The following is a 22,681-nucleotide window of genomic DNA, read 5'->3' on the forward strand; positions in this document are numbered from 1 at the left end:
ACGCTAGTTTAATTTCTCCCTGAATATCAAACTTCCTTGCCGTACGAAAGCGAATGGCCAAGAGGGCACGAAGATAATGAGTAGAAAGCAAGAAGGGAAGTGGAAACAAGCAGGGGTAACGCGGGAAACCGCCGTTCCAGATGCAAAACTGTGTTCAGCAACTGAGGCACTTACTATCCTGTATTTTGACTGACGTTTTTACTGCTGGTACTGGTACTTAGCGAGCTTCTTGTTCACAGCATTGTGTTATAACTAGGAGGCGTACTGCTACTAGTACCAAGTACTAGTACTCGCTGCTAGTAATAGTGAAAGTAGTAATCTGAGGGGAACTTGAAGTCGCGGTACCTCTGGAAGGCTCCGAAATTACAAATTTCAGCTCCGGCCCTAATGTAAATTGGGGACCCCACAATGTATAGTGCTGGTTATAAGCAACATGCCGCTCGGAATTCCCTGCTATTAAACGGGAACGCCTCTCCGGTCACGTATTCGCAGATCCTCGCTTCTGTCGTAGTCGAAGTTCCCAGAAAGCCAAGCGTTGCCTCTGCAGACGTCTCCCTCAGCTGTCGTTATTTTGACTCACGGGAATGAGAAAGCCCTCAAATAACTGCTTAACGGAGTTTACATCTTCCAATGCAGCAACCTTGGCCACATCTTTTCGAGAGGAGTCAGCATCTCATGGTCAACAGCCGTGGGCCTTACTTACAATGATCTGGTCGCACAACTACCAATGCTCCTTTCTGAGGGTCAATTCCATAGGCTTTGTATGCGTGTCCATGACCAGAGTTATAGCTCTCGTCATCGGCATAAACTTTTGCTAGGCCTATGCCCAAGAATTAATGGTCAACATGAACTTGCCGTCAGGGGTAAGGACATAGGCACCGCTCACATTTCATCTTCCACCGGCCCGTTACGGGGGTAAAGAACTGAGGGATTTCTTCCTGTTCCACCTTCTTCCTGTCTGACGCGATTACCAATATGCGATCGATGACACTATCGGGGTAAGCATCAAGCGGCGTATATCGCCTGGCCACCTGCTCGAGTGACTGAGAAACCTGGGAGGGATTGTCAGCTGAAGTTTGTTATCTCCATAATGATCACTGCCAAACCTTTTGCAACTGCAAAGCAACATCTGGTTGCAACATGTCGCCCGCAAATACCACAACAAACCATTGCCCGTCCGCCGGCAGTGCCTTAACCAACTGCATGGCTTTAGCGTCGGAATATCGCACGACCTGTGCAGTGGGAAATCGCATTCCAACCGTTATGTTGGACGTAATCTCCTTGTCATGCTCTCCAATGACCGTAATGGGCGACACATCGTACTGTATGGCCTGCCCGGCCGTGTACCTCCCGGCCTTGACGAACTGCTCAGCGAAGTGCTCGGGGGTAACACCATGCTCCTCGCGATATTTTGAGTTGAACAGTTTTGTGAAATAACGGTCAAACTCGATCAGCTCTGTGGCCGTCCGCTCCCGTTCAAGGACATACGTCTCAAGCAGTCCCGGCCTCGCCAAGCCCCTGAGAATCATGCCCAGTTTCCAGCCAATGTTGTGGCCATCTTGCAGGCTGACATTCATGCCCTGGCCCGCCTTGGGCGAGTGCGTGTGGCACGCGTCGCCTGTCAGGAAGACGCGGAAGTCGCGGTGGAAGAAGTCCGCGCGGCGCTGACCGATCGAGTAGGCGGACCACCACGCCGTTTCGGCAAAGTCCATGGTGTACGGTTTGAACACCGACCGTGCGTGGTTCTGAAGGCTCTCGAGGGTCACGTCGCTGACCTTGGTCCCGGCCGGTAGCTCGGTATAGAAGCGGACCATAGAGTCGCCCTCCCGCGGGACGATGAGGATGCCGCCCACAGGCGAGTTGATGATGGACTTCTTCCGGATATCGGGGAAGTTGGTGCGTGGGTAGATGTCCATGACACCCCAGACGGCGTCGGAGCTGTCGCCGACCATTTTGTAACCGAGCGACTTGCGAATGACGCTATGTGCGCCATCGCAGCCCTGGGCATCGAGTTCAGTTAGCGTGCATTGCCGAGAAGTGTAAATGGGAAAAGGGTAAGCTTACCAAGACATACTTTGCCCGGTATGTCTTTTCCACTCCGTCCTTTATTGCTTTGACTCTAACGCAATACGCATTGGGATCCGTGACGCTGGTCTCATCCACCTCGACGCCCTTCACCTCACATCCGTACTCTACAGGGGGCGGCGCTCCCCCCATTTTCAACTCTCCCATCATTAACGCGTTCAGTCTTGCCTGATTAAGGATAACATGCGGCTGGTGGCTGATCTCGGTCTCCTTATCAGGAGCATACCGGTCTCTCTTGATGCCTTTTGCATCAGGATCGGGCGACCAGAATGCGAGCTCCAGGACATGGTACGCCTCCTTGAGTAGGTCCTCCGCAATACCGAAGCTGTCGAAAATTTCCACTGTGCGAGTCTGCACGCCATCGGCCTGGCCAATCTTGAGTGGCCCGTCACGTCGCTCGACGATTTTGTAGTCAATACCGAAGCGAGCGAGCCACACGGCTGCGCAGAGGCCGGCGGAGCCGCTGCCGCAGATGAGCACATCGGTTGTTTCGGAGGCAGCGGCCATTGTGATGTCAGTGAAGGTACCTTAATGATGCCAGACGGAGAGTGGAGAGCCTGGTTGCGCCCCTCTACTTTATATTCTAGATCCAAGGTTTCTGGGAGTTATCGTAACCGTCAAAACAAGTGCCGGACGATCCAGACAACCCGCGTAGGCCCCGAGCGTAGCCGGACCTGTTCCGAGCGGGATCGGCCGCGAGACGGCGTTGACGCCGTTGCCTCTAGAGAAGTGGAACCTTAGGGGAGCTTGACCTCCCCCCTAACGCATTTCCCCGCATCCCCACAACACCTTCGGCTTAAATCTCGGAAGTGGTGGGCTTTCTTCCACCCTCAACCTGCCGGGCCAGCCAGCCCATTGACAATGAGGCGTTTGTGGATTGCGAGACTTGATTACCTACTCATTGCGATAAGTGATCAAGGCCGGTTATGTGAAATATAACACTGACTCTTCGATATTGCGCTATGTTTGTGTCTCCAAAGGCAGAGTCCTCAATGCGTGTAAACAGTCCGATGTTACAATCCGTTATCCCTTGAACCCCTGAGCGACTAGAGACGCCAATCAATCAATACGATATTGCCTGTAAATGCAGTGACGCGCAGCATGTCTCCCAGGCGGTCTCAATCCTCTCTCTCCGGTTCCCTTAGATCGCCTCCCCGTTCCATCAGTTCATGCCTCTCCCCATCATCAATCAACTCCACGCCCACCACCTTCTCCCTCTCGTTCTCCGCAATCCTCACCCCAGCACAACGCGCCACGAACTCGCAAAGCATCTCCTCGGCCTTCTCCGCGTTCATACTCAGGGCGTGATTGTCCCCGTCGAACAACTCCAACCTCCTGTCCCCTTGCTCCCCGTACATCTCGTACAACCTCCTGGAGCACCCATCGCTCAGGGTGCGGTCGGCGGTGCCGTGCATCAGCAGGACCGGCCGGGGCGCAACCTTTCTGATGCCGTCGGTGCCGGCCGTCTGGCTCGCCACCGTGGCACACCCAATCACGCGCTCGTCCTCCCCGGCCGCCGTGAACACCACGGCCCCACCGAACGACCAGCCCACCAGCACGAACCGGTCCAGCCCGTACATGTCCCGCAGGTACCCCATCCCCGCCCGCGCGTCCGCCACGCACGGCGCCGTCCGCGACGGGAACCGGTAGTCCAGCCGCAGCGTCGGGATCCCCCTGCCCAGCGTCGCCAGCTTGCACGCCAGCGACAGGTAGATCGAGCTTGGGCCCGTGACGCCGCCGCCGGCGCCCGAGAGTAGGATCGCGGCGGTGCGGTGGTGGTGCGGCGGGAGGGGCTGCGACGGGGAGGTCGTGAAGCCCGGCGGGAGGTGCAGGAAGCCCGGCACGAAGCCGTCGAGGGAGTCGTCGACGTCTATCGAGAGCGGTTCGACCTGGGCTGTTTTGTGCGTGGCCGACTCGAGGCGGGAGAGGTGCGGCGGGTGGGCGAGGCCGGAGTACTCGTGGATGGAGTGTGGCTTGGGGGGCGGTTGAGGCTGGAGGATGGTGGCCATTTTGTCGCACGTAGGATGGTGGTGTCCGAGGCGTTGAACGAGTTGTAATGGCATGCGTATTGAGTGGGTGAATAGAGGTGTGCCGCAGAATAGCTAGGTGAATTACCTCCCTTATGGTATCAGAATGGTGAAGTGCGGGAGGGAAACCGGGAATGATGTCACGTAATCGCCTCCTCTGCTGCCATGTCCCGCTGGGGTTCGTCATGGAGGGGTGATCAGCAAATGATGGACGAAACGTCTCCACACAACAGTTCACGACTACAGTATATTCTTTTGGTATACATTCCATTTGGGCTCGGGAAGGAGTTAGTCTTACAAAGTCCGTTGCTATCGGTCAAGTTGTCGTCGGCGTTCTGATGGCCGTTAGATGGAGCGGAATACAGGGGTACTTACAGGCCAACCGCACCCCCGAAACGAGGCCAAGAACTGTATATAATGGATTGTCATTCTGCTAGAAGTGATACTACAAGCGCCACCGTGTTACCGTGTCATCCTAACGCCGGGCGTCAATAGCGTAGAGCTAACTCCTCAAACTCACATCATAACGCAACGCCACAGGATTCCAGAACATGCAAAATAGAGAGACCTACCTTAGCCATCGACCTGCACCGCCCAACGACGAGTCGTCGAGGCCGCAGCAGTCCGTGCTCGCCTTGACTCCTCGTCACGTTGACGCTGGCTGCGAGCCGCCAGCTCCTCAAGCAGCGCGACAATGATGCTCTGGATCTGCTTATCACCGAGTGCGGCCAGCCTTGCTCTGGCCTCGACCCGGTTTGGATGTAGCCCCTGCGGCTCGACCAACGAAATACGCGGTGCACTCCCACGTGTTTTATTCCTGTGATTCACATTCCGCCGCACCAGCTCGTCGTAGACGTCGGTATAGAACTCGCGGAACTGATGCTGCGTGAGCTGTGTCATCTTGTCCCGGTTTCTTACTGACGCCGTCACTTCCTTGTTTGCGAACCGGAGCGCGAAAGGGGAGACTAGAACGGCGCGGCGGAAAAAGTCGAGCACAACCGCCTCGGTCACCTCAGGGAGCTGGAAGACTGTCTCCGCGGACACGGCTATTTCGGAGGAGGGTCGTTGCAGAGTGGATGGCGCATCTATGGAGTTGTGGTCTTGGAGGGGCGAGAACGCCACACCCGCCCTAGAGACGGTAATCACTTCAAGCGAGTTAGAGTCGAACGGGGGTTGGGCGCTGGAGTCTTGGTCAACGCTGCGGTTGGGCCTCTCAAGGTCAGCGACAAGGACGATGATGGCGTCGAGACTTAAAATATTGGCGAGATTCGCTGACCGGGCCTCTGGAGTGGACGGGAATTCCGACGAAGTCGGGGTCGGCGGCCCGGAAGATTCGTCATCCGAATCATCGATGTCATCCAGAGTAACAAGAGTCGCTGAGGTGTCAACGAAAGGGCCCATGAGCCCGGAGCCATCCCTCATTGTATCAGCCTGGCCTATGCAACTCAATCCTGCCTCCGGGTCCGGATATAACGCCTTCATTTCCATCAGCAACCTCTTGTCTTTCCTGAGGATGGCGGACACAGCCGTGTGTAGGGTCTTATGACTCTCGGCGACGTGGGTTTCCGAGGTACTGCTCGATGCAACGTCAGCAAGTCATCCATTAACTCGACTCGACGCAATCCTTGCCTTTCCAGCACCGTTGAGATGCACCACATTGATCTTCCAAAATCCTGCAGCCCCCTAAGCATCTCCCAAACGTCTCCTTGTGCTAGGTGCCGCGCATTTCGTAGAGCACCGGGGTCGCCGCTACTACTGTCACTGAGGGCTATCAGGTCAAGCAAGGCCGATTGGAGGTGCGAGAAGACCAGGGAGCCGGCGCCGAGGACGGTAGCAAGCTGGCGGATCTCAACCAATTCCTTGCGATGTCGAGGGATGCTGTCTAGACGACCCAGGACGCGCAGCAGCTGTTGCAGGCAACCGCACGCATTGTTGAGCTCGTAGCGGACGCGGGCCGCTTGTCCCCCACCGCTAACCTCGTCGTGTGGGAAAGCAGCGTGGGCGGTAGCGGATATGGGTTCTGCGGCGGCGAGAAGATGGGCGATGGCGGTAGGGATCGGTGTCGGCTTGAACAGCGCGGTCATGGCGATTCGGCGACTCGGCGGTTCGGCGCTCCGGCGTTTTGGGCGGATCGTACCAACACTCTATCTGCGGACTCAGAGACTTCGAGCTGGGGGTCTGGTCGAACGACATCTCATACATAGTACGGGCACGTTGCGGGGGTGGCTTGGTTCTTTGGGCTACGGCTGACCATTTCAGGCTTGCGCCCATCCTGTCAGCGCCGAGCGCGCCGAAGGGTCTCCCCGATGGTGTTGGTTCATTTAATCCCTACTCAGGGCCAAATATTACTGGTCAGGGGTGCGCTGCATTGGGGAGTCAATCCACTGAGGGGCCATGCTTTTACTGGTCCACCCAGGGACGATACTCGGGGCCCAGGGTCGTCTCCTGGTAAGCCCTGGCAGCGCCACTTCCTCCCCATCATGCGGAGCGATGTCAGACCGCGGCGCTCCTCTTGACAACTCCAGATCCCCACGTACCAAACTGACCGTCTCCACGCCCTCCATTGCCGCCGCTCCTCATGGAGCTTCCAATTCTTGACAGCCTGGCTAGGGGACCTTAGAAGAGCGGTGACAAGTCCGACGCGGTATCGCGCAGCTGCCGTCAAGGGATAACGATGCCACTGTGACGGATCCCTTGTGCGAGAAACATGAGGCGTGGGATACAGCAGCGCCTTTATATCGGCTGGCTTCTTCGGATACCAGAGCGCGACCCAACTCGAATGTGAAGGCGAAATCACCGGCCTATCTTGCCCGTCGCCCTCGAGCGCAATGGTCCAGCCAAGCCTGCTCAGGACGACACTGAGCCGCTTCCACTCAGCAGGGGGCAACATGCCGGGCGGAGGGATGTTTGGATAATGAAAGGCCCACTCAGGGCCAGGACCGCCGGTGATGCAGAGTGTAATGTGCTTGAGCGAGGGGAAGGCGATCCGCAGAGCGTCGTCCAGCCAGCCAAACACGGACCTCAGGCTGTGCGGGCTGAAGCTTAGGTGGTATAGCCAGCGGTTGTTCCATCTCATGTCCAACTCGATGGTCTCGAGGTGTGGACAGTGCCCCTGGAGGTAGGGAATGAGAGTTTGGCTCCAGCTGTCCTCTTCAAGCTGCGGTCTGTTCCGGAGGCAACTGAGGATATCCGTCGAGGGGTCCAGTAGGAATGGGACCCTGAGGTGCAGCAGCGATGCGGCGTTGCGCGGGCCGATGGGACCAAGGAACCAGCGCATTAAGAAGTTGGCCTGGACCTGGTGTGGCGCGCTGGATGTTGCGGAGGGGAGGACGAATTTGTTGTGCGAGTAGAATATGGACCTGGCCTCCGAGTAGACTTGCTTACATGTGAGAAAGAGCGCGAGGACCGAGCACAGGGAAGAAGGCTCTGGCGATTCATCGCCATCCGGCCCTCGGTAAATGGATACCGGGTCTGGGAAGACGATGAGGCACTCGTATATCTGATTGCGCAGCTCGCCGGGGATCCCCAAGAGGTGGTGAGGTGCCATCTGAAGCCCCGACACGGTCCCCCTCCGGGCAATTCGGGCCGCCCAACCAACGAACGAGTCGCGAAACGGCATGCTCGTCAGACCACGCCGCGCGCCGCCAATTTCCGGAACAGACCTGTATGTAGTTGGATTAAGGCATGAGGCGGGGAGAGCGAGATGTCGTCTCGGAGGGGAGCGGAGACGATGTGGAGGTTCTCTTCGACCCGAGGAATATGGAACGGCTTGAGGGGCTCGCGACCCGTGCGTCAGCTGCGCCGCTGATGGAGGCGAGCGATTGGCTGTGTGTCATGAGTCGAGGCACCATTGGAGGCTAACCCAACAATGCAAACTCCGTGGCAGAGTTTGGTTCGCGGCGTCTCGAATCCCGATAGACGTCGACTCAGGTCCCCCGGTCTCTCCCAGACTCCGCAAGCTAATATCCGGCCCGCACGCCAAATACGGAATACACACACAGTTCTTCCAAAAAAGTCCGGAGCCACAATGCGGTGGGGCTTGTCGTGACCTACCGTGACGCCTTTGTATTAGTGATCAATTCCGCGTCATGACGGCCGAATCCCAGAGTGTCCAGACAGCGATCGCTTTCTCGTTGACGCCTGAAGCCACTGCCAACACTTCAGCGAGTGACTAATGTGCCCCCGATCAGATGCTATAAATGCCCGTACGTCCGGAACAATTGAACATGCGTAAAATACTCAATTTATCCATGTTTTCCTCAAAAGTACGTGTCTCTGCGTACACCGAGTATACATTCTGCCAACACCATCGGAAATTAGTATCTTAAGTAATCACCAACTTGGTGGGATCGCCATGGCCTCATCTAGAGATCCTGTGCCTCAGCCCAAAATCAAACTCTACTGGTGAGTAGTCGGCTTCACAACTAGGTCGTAACTAGACAGTTTCTGCTGATAGCCCCAGGCTCAATGAATCGCGCGCCCAGCGCTTCGTCTGGCTGCTAGAGGAACTGGGGCTCGAGTACGAAGTCGAAGTTTTCCGACGCGACCGGGACATGTTCGCCCCTCCAGAACTCCAAAAGATTCACCCGCTCGGAAAATCACCGATTCTCAGACTCATCTTGTCCGACTCAACCACCACGCCGTCAAAAGAAACACAGCTCATCCTCACCGAGAGCGGTTTCATCGCCCAGTATCTGTGTGAGCACTTTGCACGGGACAGACCTCTCCTCCCGAAACGGTATCGTGAAGGGCAAGAGGGTAAAGTTGGCGGAGAGACGGAGGAGTGGATGCGCTACCAGTACTTTTTGCACTATGCCGAGGGCAGCTTGATGCCCCCAATGCTAGTGGAACTCATTCTATCGAGTATGTCCGGACCTGGAGTATACCAGTTCCAGAACCAAGATATTGACCGCGATCTTGCAGTCCTGAAGAGCCCGAAAATCCCATTTATTATCCGACCCATCACCTCAGGCGTCGCCGACAAAATCATTGCCGCCTTTCTCGTGCCCAACCTGTCCAGACACCTAGTGTTTCTGGAATCCCAACTCGAGACATCTCCCAACAACGGGTCCTATCTGTGCGGTGCTCACTTGACGGCAGCCGATATTCTCATGAGCTTCCCTTTACTCATAGCAAAACACAGGGCCGGTAGTCTTAGTGCGGGCAAAGGAGAGCCGAAGCTTGCGGATAAATACCCTAAGTTGTGGGCTTATCTACAACGTTTGCAGGAAGAACCCGGGTATATGCGGGCAGAGGCCAAGATCAACGAGCTCGAGAAAAGGGGAAAAAGTTGAAAGTGTACAATTCCCAAGTGCCCTGCACTCTTCATGATGCCACCCAACTCATGTCATCGCACCCCTAGTGTTTAGTTGAATCTCATTCCGTCGCCCAACTACCATTCATTCATACGGCTCTGCATAAGATTTCTATGCCTCCCACTCCCAACGCTGAGCAAGGGCTCCGTTCTACCTGGTACGACGATTACCGTTTGACAGGTGTAAGGTATACGTAGAACGGCGCCTTTTCCCAGACGGTATATACTTTTGCTCGCTTGTACCAGGCTTTAATATCCCCAGAAGCGCGTAAGTCGAACTCGTAAATGATACGGGCAAGGATGAGACGCATTTCAGCATAGGCGAGGCTGTTTACGTGAGCGCATTAGCAGTGGTTCTATACTAGTGCGGGGCCTTGATGCGTAAAGGGGATGAAGTACGCAGTAGAACAAGTGGAGAACTCACTTCTTTCCAATGCAGTTTCTGGGGCCGACGCTGAATGGTTGGAGGGCTTCAAGGTTGTCACCATAGTGGTTCTTCTCGGTTTCCTCAGCTCCCCCGAATTTACCCTCAGACTTGTGCAGGAAACGCTCAGGCAAGAAGGTGTAAGGGTCGTGCCAATGTTCGCTGCTGTGATGCATGGAATACGGCTGCACCTCAACTATCGTCTTCCCACGCCAGTTAGTACTGGGACTCCACAACCGAGGGACAACAGATGGCATCTGGTACAATACCTGCTTGGGAAGAAACTGGCCCGAAATATACTCTCCTCCCTCGTGTACTTCACGGGCTAAGTTGCCGGCTGCGGGTGGCCAGCGTCGGAGGCCCTCGTTAAGGCACGCCAGCGTGTATGGCAAGCGGCTGACTGATGCGATGGTAATCTCGTCGGCGCTCTTAAAGGCTGACCGCACCTCGTGCTTCAGCTTCTCCATAGCTTCAGGGTTTTCGAGGAGGAGGTATGTGACACCAGACAAAAGGCTGGCCGTCGTCTCGGAGCCAGCGACGACGATCAGCGCTGCATTGGACTCTAGCCGTTGCATGTCGAGGTTCTACGCCTCATGATCATCCGTCAGCACTGATCATCAATACTGGGAAACTGTGTCCTTGATGGGCATCCGCAACTCACCCACTCCTCCCTTCGCTTCATCAGGCCCTCAAACAAGTCGTGCCTCTCCTTCTCGATACCCAACCGACGCTCCAACTTCTCCATCATCCCCCTCCTCAACTCCTTGAAGGGATCCTTCCCAATTCCCATTACCACCAGCCGAATGACCCACCTTAGACGCAGATACCTCATCGCGGACAGCCACGCCCCCTGCGCCACAAGCCCCGTGATCATCTCCACAAACGGGTGCGTCCGTTGCTCCTCCAAGCAGCCAAAGGACTCGGCGAATGTCAGGTCCCCGATGATGTCAAATGTCGTCCAGTTGTACCACTTGACCAGGTCCAGCGGCTTCTTCCCTTCCTCGCCGGTCTCTCGCAGCCCCTTCACCAGGATGTCCACATAGCGCTGGATCCGCGGCTCCTGCTCGCGCATGGCACGGTCGCTGAAGCCGTGCGCGATGGCCCTCCGCAGGCGCGAGTGCTCCTCCCGATCGGCGGTGAGGATGTTCGGGGGACTGTCCATAACGTCCCCGGGTCGGTAGTGGATGCGGCTCTTGGGGTTCTCGGGGATGTTTGCGTGCTGCGGGCCGGACCGGTGGCCGTAGATGTCCTTCCAGGCCCGCAGATCGGTATAGGATAGGTGGTTGGGCGCGATCCGGACGACGGGCCCGTACTTTTCGTGGAGCTTGTGCACAGCCATGGGTCCGCGGCCCGAAGTGACCCGGATGGCGTGGGGGAGACGGGAGGCGCGGCTGAGGAAAGGCCCTGGGAAGGATCGCAGTGGGTGGAAGTAGAGGTTGTAGATTGCTTTGGCGAGGGTGTAGACAATGAGCTAGGCGACGGGTTAGGATGTATATAAAAAGGGGAAAAGAGTGAAACGGGATTGGCGTACGGTGCCCAAGAAGGCGTAGATGAGAATCCACGGGCGGGCTCTCAACAGAGATCCATGGAGGACGTAGTCGGGTTGCATATTGAAAGCTTGCGGATTGATGGGAGAAGGGCGACTATTGGCGGATAAGGATGGAAGTACGTTGGCCAGGACTATGTGCCGGTGACTCAGGCAATACCGGGATCTCTTGGCTTAGACGTGGGAGTTTGTCCGTTTCCAAGACCTGGGACTGGGCCGAGGAACACTGAGCAGCGAACAATGGGCCCCTTTATAACCCATGACACTCACACACGCGGACTCCGTCCCGCGCTGGGCGGCTACGAGGCAAAGAGCAGGTTTATTTTTGCCGACACGGTGACTGGTCCAGGCGGGTTTGTAGGGCCACCCGAACCCCGTGTCCGCGTTGCACCGGAACGTTGCTCTGCGGTAATATCCGCTACCCCGAACTTGAAACATGCATGACTGCCGTACCGGACATATATGGCATCTGTACGCGATAAGGGCGGGGGTCTACAACGCCGAATCGGTGTAAGTCTGCTAGGTGCGGCGATGTTCGGGGAATGGGAATCAAGGCCCGCGCCAGTAGGAAGTGTAACGGCAGAGTGGGTCTAGGTACAGTACAGTACCTGAGTGGACTATCCAGAATGCTAGTAAATCTGGCATCTTCCTGTTCCCTTCAGAACTCAGATCCTCGGTCGGACTTTGGCATCATCCGGACGACAACAAAACCCCGCCCCCGAGTGTAACCAAGCGCACTGGGGCAGTGAATTTACTATCAAAGCTGATTGGGCGAACTCCTCGCAAAAGACGTAAATTCCGAGAGAGTGCGAGTCTTCGTGAAAGAGCTGTCGTTGCCATAAACATTTGCGGCGTTATCAACCCTTGGGGTTTGCCTGGCCTCGCCGTCCATGTGCAGGCACTCAACTCCAACCGCCGAATGAGACGAGCACACACATGTCCCTATTGGTCAAGGTTGTGGTTACATAAACCGGACCAGCGCCTCTCATCCAAGGTTTTCCCCCATCACGCGCATGCACCCCTAAATCCCTTCTTGCTCACCGCTAAAAGTCTCAACATCGTCGACGTGGGGCTCATAAACAGTCTCCAGATCCTAGTTCCCATAGTATACCTTCTATTTCGAGTTCAAAATGAGTTCAAAATGTATTTCTTCGATCGGGATGAGGGAGCGATTAAGAGAACCGTTGCTAGCATTCCGTGTCTTTCCATAGTTTGTCATTCTCCATTCCCTCAAACTTCGGGCTTGCAATCACATTCCCAACATTTATTTACTTGCTCAACACTGCAGACCAGTCCTGTCTCGCTAGAGACTCCTCAACGGTCAGCATAGGACAGTCGATGCCAGCCTAGGGACGATCAGCAACCGTGGTATTCCCAGAATTCTTCTTCAAAGCACAAACTCACCTTGCGCAAGTCTTCGGCTTTCAATACATCCATGCCACCATCGTAGCCTGGGTCCGAGGTGTATTTGTACATCAGAGCTACCTCGAGACCGCAATCCTTGTCGGGGGTATCAGCCACCATGTCCTCCACGCCTACCTCCTGGTAGCTGATGGTGGCACCCGTCACCTTGGCCCACGTCTTCATAAAATCGGTCCAACTGAGGTACTCGCCGGCCATGTAGTGTTTGCCGGGCGGCATCTGGCGCACGGCGTAGACAAAGTTGCCCGTGTCGGCTTTGACATCCAGGTGGGGGAGCAACTTGTCCGGCGCCGTGGGGAAGCGCATCTGGAATGTGCCGTCGGGGAGCTGTCGAGGTGGTTAGTTGGGTTTCTTTTCTTCTCTTCCCCCTTCCAGTTGCTAGATGCAGAATAGTATCTGACCTTCTTGAAGTACGAGTTCGGCAAGATGGCGTGACTCGACGTGAAGAAACCCGTTTGGATGCACGACATCTTGGCCGCCAACGCGGGATATGTAGCGGCAACATAGTCCGGAAAGATGTCGGCCTTAGCGTCAAAGTGGTAGAGGTCTTGGATCTTGCCATTGCTGCATTTACCCGCGTGGCTCAGTGTCGATGCTAGGAACCCGTTGTTGTCGAGCGTGTCCACGACAGTGGCGGCCGCGTCGGCGATGTTCTTGCCCTGGCGGTACTCGACGTCGTATGCGTAGCGGCGGCATGTCATGCCGAGCTCCTGGGCCTTGGCCCGGTAGTCGGGCCGAAAGAAGGGCTCCCAGTAATTCGTCACGCTGAAGATGATGTTGGCGCCCGCGAAGGCCGCCTCGAGCGATTTGACATCTTCGAGGTCGGCGGCCACTATTTCGGCCCCAAGCGCCGCGAGTTCCTGCGCCGCCGGCGAGGCAGGATTGCGAGTCAATCCACGCACGGCATACCGAGGATCCCGGAGGAAGCGCCGGGCAACGGACCCGCCTTGGTTACCCGTGGCTCCGACTACCACGACCAGCTTCTTGTCGCTGCTATTGCCAGCCGATGATGCCATCGGTTTGCTGCTGTATCCGTCTCCTGCTGCTAGATGAAGAGGGTGTCTAATTTAATTCTGGCTCCTGGGTCACAGCATACACGTCTTAAGCAGCAGTGTCTCCATGGTTTCACATCAGCGCCGCCTCGCGAGGTTATTATTCCCTGGCCCACGGAGCCCCGCTTTGTGCAACACCAGGATCAGTTATGAGTCGCAAGCCCGTCCCAGGTATTCTGGGGCGCCGAACAAATGACTTGCCCGAATCCGAGATAGTGTGTTGGACGATGACACAATGTATCGGAGCATAATGATGTTTCCGGATTAGCGTTGGTATGTGGATCTACGGGGACCCAGAGGGGTGGGTTTGTCTGCTCCGGTGGAGGTCCATATCAACTGGGTCCATCCCACTTCCGGGTCAAGAATATGTCAAACTTTAGCATCTGTGGTCGAAAGGGGCTTGTGAAGGCAAAAGACTATGTCGTCAAACCCAACCGACGTACAAGCTCCCGACAGAACGGTCCCGAGCCAAGGGGCCAGGCAGAGAGAAGAAACACACGCTCCGCTCCAGATTGATGTATGCACTTTTAGAAATACCAGTCCTTAATATACTTGGTACTAGCAGGATGTACGGGAGGGGCTGACTCAATTCCACCACAGGATGACCTCAACAACAACAGCGACACTGCCTCTGACACCGACTCAGCCTACGTCTCGCTAGGCGGGTCAAGCCGAACCGGGTCAATAACGTCTTCCATAACAGACTACGTCTACGAAAATGGCCGGCGATACCACGCCTACCGCTCAGGCCAGTATGTCCTCCCCAACGACGAAGCCGAACAGGAGCGTCTCGACCTGCAGCACCACATCTGGCGGCTCCTGCAGCAAGGAGCTCTGTTCACGGCGCCGCTTTCCATCTCTGAACCTGACAATGAACGCTCTCCGGGGAATGGTGAGTTCCGGATCCTCGACCTAGGCTGCGGCACCGGCATCTGGGCCATAGACATGGCCGACGAGTTCCCGCGCGCGTCCGTGTTCGGTGTCGACCTCTCCCCCATCCAGCCCGACTGGGTCCCGCCAAACTGCCGCTTCCACGTCGACGACTACGAGGACGAGTGGACCTACCGTGACGACGAGAAATTCGACTACATCCACGGCCGGGCGCTGTCGGGCACCGTGGCCGACTGGCCGAGGTTTTATCGCCAGGTGCGCCAGAATTTGAAGCCCGGCGGCTGGTGCGAGTTGCAGGAGTACGATGCGTGGATCTTTAGCGATGATGATAGCTTCGACAGGGCCGTATGGACAAAGGAGTGGGTCACGAAGCTCGACAACGCAAGCAAGATGTTTGGCAAGCAGATCAACGTGGCGGCCCAGCACAAACAGTGGATGATTGATGCAGGTTTCGATGATGTGTGGGAAGAGGTTCGGAGGGTGAGTTTCTGACTTTGTCTTCGAATATTCCCATGCTGAACGCTCTCTATAGATCCCTATTGGGCCATGGGCCAAGGATCCCCTCCTGAAGGAGCTTGGCCGCTTTGAGCAGCTGCACATGCAGATGTCGGTCGCCTCGCATACGCCTGCTCTCTTCACCCGCGTATGGTCCTTCTCAAAATCGCAGGTGCAGTTGTTGATTGAGGGCGTCAAGCGCGAGTTCCGGAGCAAGGACTTGAGGTTGATTACGAGTTACCGCTTCATCGTAGGCAGGAGTCCCGGTCCTCCCAGTGCCACGTGAATTGGCGAGGAGAACAGGCACAGCTGGTATGAACGAGTTATATCTGATCCACGATTAAACGAATCCATAACGTGAGAGCTGTACGAATGCAGACGCATAGCAACTAGGAAGACGACTAAAGGCACGTGGGCCAAAAACTAATGCAAGATAGACTAGTAAGACTACAACCTTCGGACGGGGACAAAGGCGATAAAAGCTGCCGAATTGTCTTCGCACTCGCTACTTACTGCAAATCAGGGATAAATTAGGGGCTCGGGGATTCAGGGACTCACGGCTCGGGGGCTAAACTTGGCGTCTTAGTATTGGGTTCTACGTTCGCTCGAGTCTGATGTATTCCCAAGCACATCCTTCTTGCTGTCCACGTCTGGCACATAAAAACAAACGGTAGGCTCGCCTCTTAATGATCACCTAGCCCCTGATATACCCTCCGTCACCTGGTCAACTAGTAATTATTCCCAGTTGGAACGAAAGCTAGAACACTCTATTCATTTTCTGTTCTATATCTTAATTAGTAGCTAGGGCGCGACGAACCCCGAGGTAATTAAGGACGAAGTACATGGAAATCTACGATTCACGCAGCGAATTCGCGGTGCTACAACTGATACAAGTATACTCAGCACAATATCGCCCCAGCGGCAGCCTAGGCTTCCAGCACCTTAGGCGATAACAGTGTTGTATAACGCTATATTCTCCGTACAACAATCATGGGCGGCAATGAACCGAATCGTCAGTATAATCATAGATCGTTCCTTAGCCATGAATTACGCTAAATCAATTTGCGGCTACTTTACATCGCCCAACTTTAGGTTAGTCCTTAATGCTGTTTCTACGGTTGATGCCGTTGGCAAAGGGAGAGAACGAGTGATATTATGCGGGTAAGGTGAAATGTACTGCATCCCAACAACAACAGTCTTTTGAACCCAATTTACCCAATAAATGTATCCGTCGGCCAGGTGCGGCTGAGGAAAATGCGTGTAGCTGTTGATATGACTGCAAGTAGAAGCTGGAGAGGGCAACATTCGTGGCACGACACGACAGGCATGAATACGGGTCGCTGCAGGGTCCGGCCGGGCAATGATCTGGCCAAGCGTTTGCTTTGAATAACCGCCCGGCACACTGCTGATGTATCAGGCAGCACTGCGGCCAATAATTCGACAGTCTGGACGGTCTCGCTGCAGCCAACCTGCCTCGTTGGATCCGACCGCTCATTTCGCCGAATTATGATCTTTCTCTGCATTCAAGTCAGGTAGAAAGGCACGGGGGCCCCTTGGTTCCTAATCCCAATTAGGGACGCATCCGAGTAATCTGAACTCCCCTACATCCAAGCAGAACTTCGTCCGCTGCCTGGGAATGGTGGCTTAGATGCTAATTAGCTCACCATGGACAAGTGCTGGTTTGTTCTGAAGCAGACGCACTATCCGCCTCCGCCTGATGAGAGCCTACGAAAGGGCAAACCGGACGGGCCCTTATGTCTCGGGCATCTTATTCCTTCACTTCGACAACTCGATCAAGTCATCAACATGGAGGAATTCGTAGATTTCATGCCGAAAATGAAGGTGTGGCGGTCCGACACAATCGACTTCACCTTTGACCAGAACACTGGGCGCGATGTCGGCTTATTGGGACAAGTCAGCCTCCCTGTCGCCGAGGGCATTCCCGGGGTAAATGCCACGGCCTCGGTCGGAGCCCTCTTCAGCAAACGAGCAACGAACCACTACCAATTCTCCCGCCTTGAACTATACATCATGAATCCAACAACAGCTTGGATCAATGACAGTATTGACACAGCGGAGGTGAAAGACTACATAAAAAGGACCTCGAAATTTGGCCGGTGGAAAATGTACCTGATCTCGGGCATTGCCATCGCCCGCGCAGGTGCAAAGATTACCTCGAGCGAAAGCAGCGGGATTGCTCTACAAGGCGGTGTTGGGCTGTAAGATTACTACTGACTTCCCTTCTCCGAGTGTATGCTGATCCCAGTAACCAGCCAAGTGCCGGCCCTAGCAGAAGCTGGTCCTGAATTGAGCGTCGATGCCAACGATTCCACGACGGTTACAGCAACCCACACTACCGACTTCATCTGGGCCGTCAGGCTGGCTAAGATCACCAACAATGGGCCACAGGAACGATGGACCATAGAGACTGTTCTCGGCAAGGAGTCGTTCCTGGGAAAGAAGGCTACCTTCTCTGCCGATGCCAACCAGCCCACTTTCGACCCAAGGCACGAAGTCGCCGGTGAAGGGTTGGATGGGTCCGAATTCGACGTTACCAGCGTGATTAGGACCTTGGACGGTGGCAAAGAGGAGCAAATGTATTTCATCACCATTTCAGACGAAGGGGGTGAGGGCGATGAATGATCCTGCGTCCGATGTTGAAGTTAGCATGTTTTTCCTCCATGTTTGCCGATAGAGCCATCAGACACCGGATACAAACACGGGTGCTAGTATCACAAAATGAGCTTTGGGAATACCGGTTGGGTATGGGAAATGGAAAGTTGCCCTACAGGAATCTCATCCTGTTAAAGCTGGCCAAATATGTGGGAAAATCCGAAGGCTTGGATGGATGTGTCACAGGTAGTCACGGACAACTGCCATCGACGCAGCCTTCAATACAGGTAGTAGTAATGACTTGGATACATATCAGGATTACTTAGGTACAGTGATACGGGTCCATTACATCCTCTGCAACAAGACATCTGACAGGTAGTTGCGGATCCTCCGCCGTCGGCCTTCGTTCTCGAGCTCTCCCGCGATGAGGTTCATCAGATGCCACGGGACGATACAGTCGTACCCCTGATCCCGGTAGTCCCTCGACAGCTCTTCAAAGATGAGGTTCATCTTCTCGTAGCCTTCCAGGTTCAGTATCCTCTCCCCTTCGGCGACAGGCAGCCGCGAGAAGTGAAGCAGGCACCCAGCAAAGCCTGCGGCGATTGCCGCCGCAAAGGACGTCCCACTTGGAGGATCAACGAACCCCCACCCACCGGACTCGGGTCGTATGGCCTCTCCTAGGATGGCAAAGTTATATCCACGTGGAAGCGGCGGAGGATTGAGAGTCCTTGAGATTTTGTTCCGGGCCGTTGTTGCAAAGATGTGCATCACCCTTGCCATCCTCGCAGGGAACACAACGCGATCGCACTCTGGCAGGTTCCCCGCGGCGGCGATGACAAGGATGTGGTCCGGTAATGTGTTGATAGCTCTGGTTACATTATCAAGAGGTTTCATAGTTCCTGAAGCGATCAAAATGATGTCGGCAGCTCTCTCGACCGCCCATTTCAGCGCCTAGATGTCGAGGTTCAATGCAGTGAGCGAAAAGGTTTCGGGGGGAAAGAGAAAGAGGGGGGGGAGGGAATAATGGCAGTATCCTTACCCTTTCCATTCTTTCAAAAGTATTATCGGTGAGTTTTTCGTCTTCGAAAACGCGGGCAACATGAAGCTCAGCCCTCTCCTGAATCTCAAGCACTAACCTCGCCACAGTGGTCCCATGGCCTGTGTTATCTCGCTTTTCGTAATCTTGCCCACTAACAAAATCCTTGTAGTTGCCGGGGGCGATATCCCAGTCCAAGTCCCCCCATTCCTGCGAGAAGCCCGTGTCGAGGATGGCGATCTTGACAGCTTGATGGTTACCCTTGGCTAATAGGAGGCCTTGTAGCGTGTCCATCTCTTTGAACCATCTTTTGCACGCGTTCTCGTCTTCCGGCCTGGTCTCTATTGTCAGCCGCCTCCTAGGAGAAGTTGAAATGTGTGGGCAGACAACGCACCATCCTTCGGTAGGGGTCCCCGTAGTTTCTGCCGCAGCGGCTCCAGAATTCCGAGCTGGGATGGTTTGTTGCCGTGTCAGTCGAATTCCGCTGTTCGAGTCTGTTGCCGGCACACCGTTGAGCTCGTGCAGAGGGCTCAGGTCATATGGCTCGTCGTACATGACTTGAAGTAGCGATTCTAGCGGTATGACGAGCTGCTCGTACATTGCTTCCCGCAAACGGCTAGAGAGCGGCTGCTCTGGTGATGTTCTCGACTTGATGACGCGCCTGAATGACTGATCATCCAAGCACCTCCCTATCACGTCCCTCAGGGGCTTGATCATGTCGCTGTCTGCCTGGATTTTTGACTTGAACAACCAAACGGCGATTCTGTGATCAGTGTAGGGTGTGACTTTGCCGCCCGGTAGCCATGGAGCCGCCTCAGGTGCGCTTCGGAAACTATCAATCTCTCTTCCGAGCAGAATTTCCAGGAGCATGATTCCCAGCTCCCGAATCTTGGGGAATCTGTGCGCAAGATTTACATGCTCCTGTTGCCTTTGTGGTGTCGGATGAAAATCGGCCGATATGAGCGGCTGGTTGAGAAACACGCCTGCGGTGAGGGTGCCGTTCCGCTCGCGATGCTCGAACAGAAATTCAACCGTGTCCTTGGTCCATTCGGTCGGCATGAGCTCTGATTCGTAGAACTGCCATACACCCTTTGTCAGAAGGTAGAAAAGGATTATTTTTACTTTGTTATGAGCTCTATTGGACCCGATGAGCTCTCCCCGGGCGAGGATTTTCCTGAGCGTCAAGGCAGGAGTGTCGGGCGCTGTCATCATCCATGCGTTGGCCCCAATGGAGTCTGGGCATTCTGAATGATGGAGCTTGAAGTCCTTTTTCGACACAGTAAGGAAAAGTTGCTCCTGCTGTCGGCCGCTAATGGTCCCGCAGAACTCGTGGTATTCGATCGCAGGGACAGGCTGCGCAACGATCTTGTCTTGAAACGTACTATGGGCTTGTTAGCTCTGTGTCTCGGTATGGGATGTTACTTTGACGCAAAACGTGCACTTCAGGTCCTACATGAACGACAGCATTTTGCCAGTTGCAAGGGCTCCCGTCTCGGTCTCGGTGAGGATGGTCCGGGAAGAGCATATCAAAGACTGAACCAGAGGCATCATGGCGCCGATAACCACTCAGGCTGATTTTCGGAACAATACTGGCAGAAGAGTCGTGGCAAACGCTGTAACGGGAGAGCACCGCGTAGAGCGTACCGAGATGGGCTGAGAAGTCGCTCTCATCCTTCCTCGTTACTCGGGGTTCAACGACACCTGCAGCTTCCGTATTGGTGATTTTGGTCAGGACATGCTCAAATCGCTGATGTATTCTCATCTGCCGCTTTTGTCTCGATCCTTTCTCCTTTGGCGTTGCCCCTGCGTCGTTGGAGAGCTTGTCCAGGGACAGCCTAGCATCTTTGTAAGTGGACTTTGACACCAGCTTCGCGAGCTCAGGATACTTTTCCGACAGATCTGCCGTTTTGCCCGTGCTAGGTGACGGTTTCCATGTCGAACTACCCTAAAAAAAAACTCAGTTGTGCACTAATGTCCACGAAGAACAACAAAGAATATGGGGTGGAAAGATAGTAAAAAAATATAAAAAAATAGAAGATTGTGAGAGGGAAAAAGAGATAATAGTAACGAACCTTGCAAATGGCCTCTAGCACGGCAAGGATCTCATCGAAATGGGAGCGATCAGCTTGAGCCCGGTTGTTTTCGAGCCAGATGCGAATTTGACAAAGGTCGGCATTGAGCAGGTTACAAAACACACTGGCGCCTCTGTTCTTGTACCGCGTGATGAGTGCCTTGACGATTTCCTCAAGGCACCCAACGGCTTCAAGAGCAAAGTCTACTCCCGACTCTTCCAACATAGCCAGCAAGTTTTCAACACCCCATATGGCTTTGTGGTATTTGGAAGAAGACGAGCATGCTCACCCGCAGGTCGGATTTGAGTCTTGAACGATCGCCGGAGGTGGTTGGTGGTGGCTTGCGGCGGATCAAATGACCCAACCAACAACTGTTGAACTGATGCAGCGACAGATGGGGGTCACAATTGAAATATATGTAACAATAGTTGCCGCTGATTGTCAGCAAGCCATACAGAGCACTTGGGACTTGGAGAGTGGGATGGCTCCAGTTCGGCAACAGATGGCGAACCTAAAGAGCTGGAAAGAAATCAGGAGCACTTCAAAGGGGTGTTGTGTGTTGTCCCAAGGAGGGACAGCGGCTGGCGCCAAGTTGCAGGTCCCAGGCCGCAGGTCGGCGCTCCCGTGGCACGAGGGGATCTGCTGGGCTCCCTCTGCAGCTCCCCTGTCCAATGAACCGCTGACTGTGGCACAGTTGGTCGCCATTTCCTGTCGGCTCGTCCCACTGCAGTGCGTGAACGCACAGGATGGGCGTTATTGACTTTAGCACTGCAAAACATCCGGCTTCTTCTGCAACAATAACAAAGATTGTGGTATCATGTATGTCATCAACCGACAGATGTCAAGCGTTGGTTAAGTGAGGTACCGACAGGACAGTGCAGCAAGTGACAATGAAGGTGGGCGGCTGCTCAGGGCAACTACCGTTGGCAGCGTCAAGGGTCGGGCTGGGATCGGCCCACGATGCGAGACCAGGCTGTGGAGAGGTTAAATTTTCGCTCTCTTCATACTCTTAACATTAAGGCAATACTGCCAACGATATGCGAAGGCCCGGGTGTGCTATCCCACGATTCGAAGTTCGCACATGTCGAGCTGCGGGTTTCAGGATAAGGTATTCCGCCGGTCCTTCGGCGCGGCCCGAGTGGAGATATTGTCGTGGCTGGCTCGGCATGCAAGCCGATCCCCGCAGGTGCAGCGGCTGCCCCCTGCACAAAAAATCAGGTACACCAATACCCGACACCACCACACCAATGCAGTCACCACTCCGTCAAAACCCGCCCAACTTCAATCGTTCCGAGTGCAATCTAGGTAATCACCGTCATGGCGCCTTCTAACTCTATATAGTTCTTCAAGATCCGATGGATTGTCTACCCAACGATAGGGAAAGCCCTATGTGGCTGCAGTCCAGCCCTCCTCTGCATACTCGTTTACAATAATATCATCCCAACAAGGCCGTTTCCTAACGTACTGCTTGGGCAGTCAGCATGCCCTTTCTATTGCAGAAAGTCCGGCCTTAGCGGAAGTTAGAATAGCTCTTACCCCAATTTTCCTTTCGGTGGGAATCTGAGGTTGAGGAAAGGAACATGAAGGAGCATGAAGGAGCATGACGGGCAACTTGGTGGTTGGTGGGTCGGCCAAAACCCGGTTTTGGTGTACCAGTTATTTTGTGCGAGAGGGGAGCGGCTACTCACAGCAAACGTGCTAAGG

At 54.8% G+C, this 22,681-nt stretch overlaps 10 protein-coding genes across 10 annotated transcripts; 3 read left to right on the plus strand and 7 right to left on the minus strand.

Moving 5' to 3' along the window:
• Positions 1-556: 556 nt before the first annotated feature.
• MFIFM68171_11263 (Phenol 2-monooxygenase) lies at positions 557-2,592 on the minus strand (the record flags this gene model as incomplete). Its single annotated transcript, XM_071066682.1, has 5 exons — positions 557-651; positions 704-820; positions 887-1,052; positions 1,107-2,000; positions 2,065-2,592. 5 exons carry the CDS (start codon positions 2,590-2,592, stop codon positions 557-559), a joined length of 1,800 nt encoding a protein of 599 aa, XP_070922783.1.
• A 611-nt stretch (positions 2,593-3,203) lies between these two features.
• MFIFM68171_11264 (AB hydrolase-1 domain-containing protein) lies at positions 3,204-4,094 on the minus strand (the record flags this gene model as incomplete). Its single annotated transcript, XM_071066683.1, has 1 exon — positions 3,204-4,094. The coding sequence occupies one exon, from the start codon at positions 4,092-4,094 to the stop codon at positions 3,204-3,206; it is 891 nt and encodes a 296-aa protein (XP_070922784.1).
• A 591-nt stretch (positions 4,095-4,685) lies between these two features.
• Positions 4,686-6,196, minus strand: SPA2_2 (component of the polarisome; the record flags this gene model as incomplete). Its single annotated transcript, XM_071066684.1, has 2 exons — positions 4,686-5,685; positions 5,766-6,196. 2 exons carry the CDS (start codon positions 6,194-6,196, stop codon positions 4,686-4,688), a joined length of 1,431 nt encoding a protein of 476 aa, XP_070922785.1.
• A 316-nt stretch (positions 6,197-6,512) lies between these two features.
• Positions 6,513-7,731, minus strand: MFIFM68171_11266 (F-box domain-containing protein; the record flags this gene model as incomplete). The annotated part of the gene is made up of 2 exons (XM_071066685.1): positions 6,513-6,579; positions 6,650-7,731. 2 exons carry the CDS (start codon positions 7,729-7,731, stop codon positions 6,513-6,515), a joined length of 1,149 nt encoding a protein of 382 aa, XP_070922786.1.
• Positions 7,732-8,466: 735 nt separating this feature from the next.
• GTT1_2 (bifunctional glutathione transferase/peroxidase) lies at positions 8,467-9,406 on the plus strand (the record flags this gene model as incomplete). Its single annotated transcript, XM_071066686.1, has 3 exons — positions 8,467-8,516; positions 8,575-8,975; positions 9,036-9,406. The coding sequence occupies 3 exons, from the start codon at positions 8,467-8,469 to the stop codon at positions 9,404-9,406; spliced, it is 822 nt and encodes a 273-aa protein (XP_070922787.1).
• A 187-nt stretch (positions 9,407-9,593) lies between these two features.
• MFIFM68171_11268 (Isotrichodermin C-15 hydroxylase) lies at positions 9,594-11,459 on the minus strand (the record flags this gene model as incomplete). The annotated part of the gene is made up of 5 exons (XM_071066687.1): positions 9,594-9,753; positions 9,851-10,053; positions 10,120-10,434; positions 10,512-11,321; positions 11,382-11,459. 5 exons carry the CDS (start codon positions 11,457-11,459, stop codon positions 9,594-9,596), a joined length of 1,566 nt encoding a protein of 521 aa, XP_070922788.1.
• A 1,205-nt stretch (positions 11,460-12,664) lies between these two features.
• MFIFM68171_11269 (Nitrogen metabolic regulation nmr) lies at positions 12,665-13,834 on the minus strand (the record flags this gene model as incomplete). Its single annotated transcript, XM_071066688.1, has 3 exons — positions 12,665-12,742; positions 12,801-13,145; positions 13,220-13,834. 3 exons carry the CDS (start codon positions 13,832-13,834, stop codon positions 12,665-12,667), a joined length of 1,038 nt encoding a protein of 345 aa, XP_070922789.1.
• Positions 13,835-14,288: 454 nt separating this feature from the next.
• On the plus strand, positions 14,289-15,542 carry MFIFM68171_11270 (Secondary metabolism regulator LAE1; the record flags this gene model as incomplete). Its single annotated transcript, XM_071066689.1, has 3 exons — positions 14,289-14,387; positions 14,471-15,241; positions 15,294-15,542. The coding sequence occupies 3 exons, from the start codon at positions 14,289-14,291 to the stop codon at positions 15,540-15,542; spliced, it is 1,119 nt and encodes a 372-aa protein (XP_070922790.1).
• Positions 15,543-16,921: 1,379 nt separating this feature from the next.
• Positions 16,922-17,899, plus strand: MFIFM68171_11271 (uncharacterized protein; the record flags this gene model as incomplete). Its single annotated transcript, XM_071066690.1, has 2 exons — positions 16,922-17,475; positions 17,530-17,899. 2 exons carry the CDS (start codon positions 16,922-16,924, stop codon positions 17,897-17,899), a joined length of 924 nt encoding a protein of 307 aa, XP_070922791.1.
• A 315-nt stretch (positions 17,900-18,214) lies between these two features.
• On the minus strand, positions 18,215-21,202 carry MFIFM68171_11272 (Alkaline protease; the record flags this gene model as incomplete). Its single annotated transcript, XM_071066691.1, has 4 exons — positions 18,215-18,820; positions 18,909-20,275; positions 20,328-20,850; positions 20,978-21,202. 4 exons carry the CDS (start codon positions 21,200-21,202, stop codon positions 18,215-18,217), a joined length of 2,721 nt encoding a protein of 906 aa, XP_070922792.1.
• Positions 21,203-22,681: the final 1,479 nt, after the last annotated feature.

The sequence above is a fragment of the Madurella fahalii genome, assembly GCF_045866475.1.
Source record: "Madurella fahalii IFM 68171 DNA, scaffold_6, whole genome shotgun sequence".
Classification (NCBI taxonomy): domain Eukaryota; kingdom Fungi; phylum Ascomycota; class Sordariomycetes; order Sordariales; genus Madurella; species Madurella fahalii.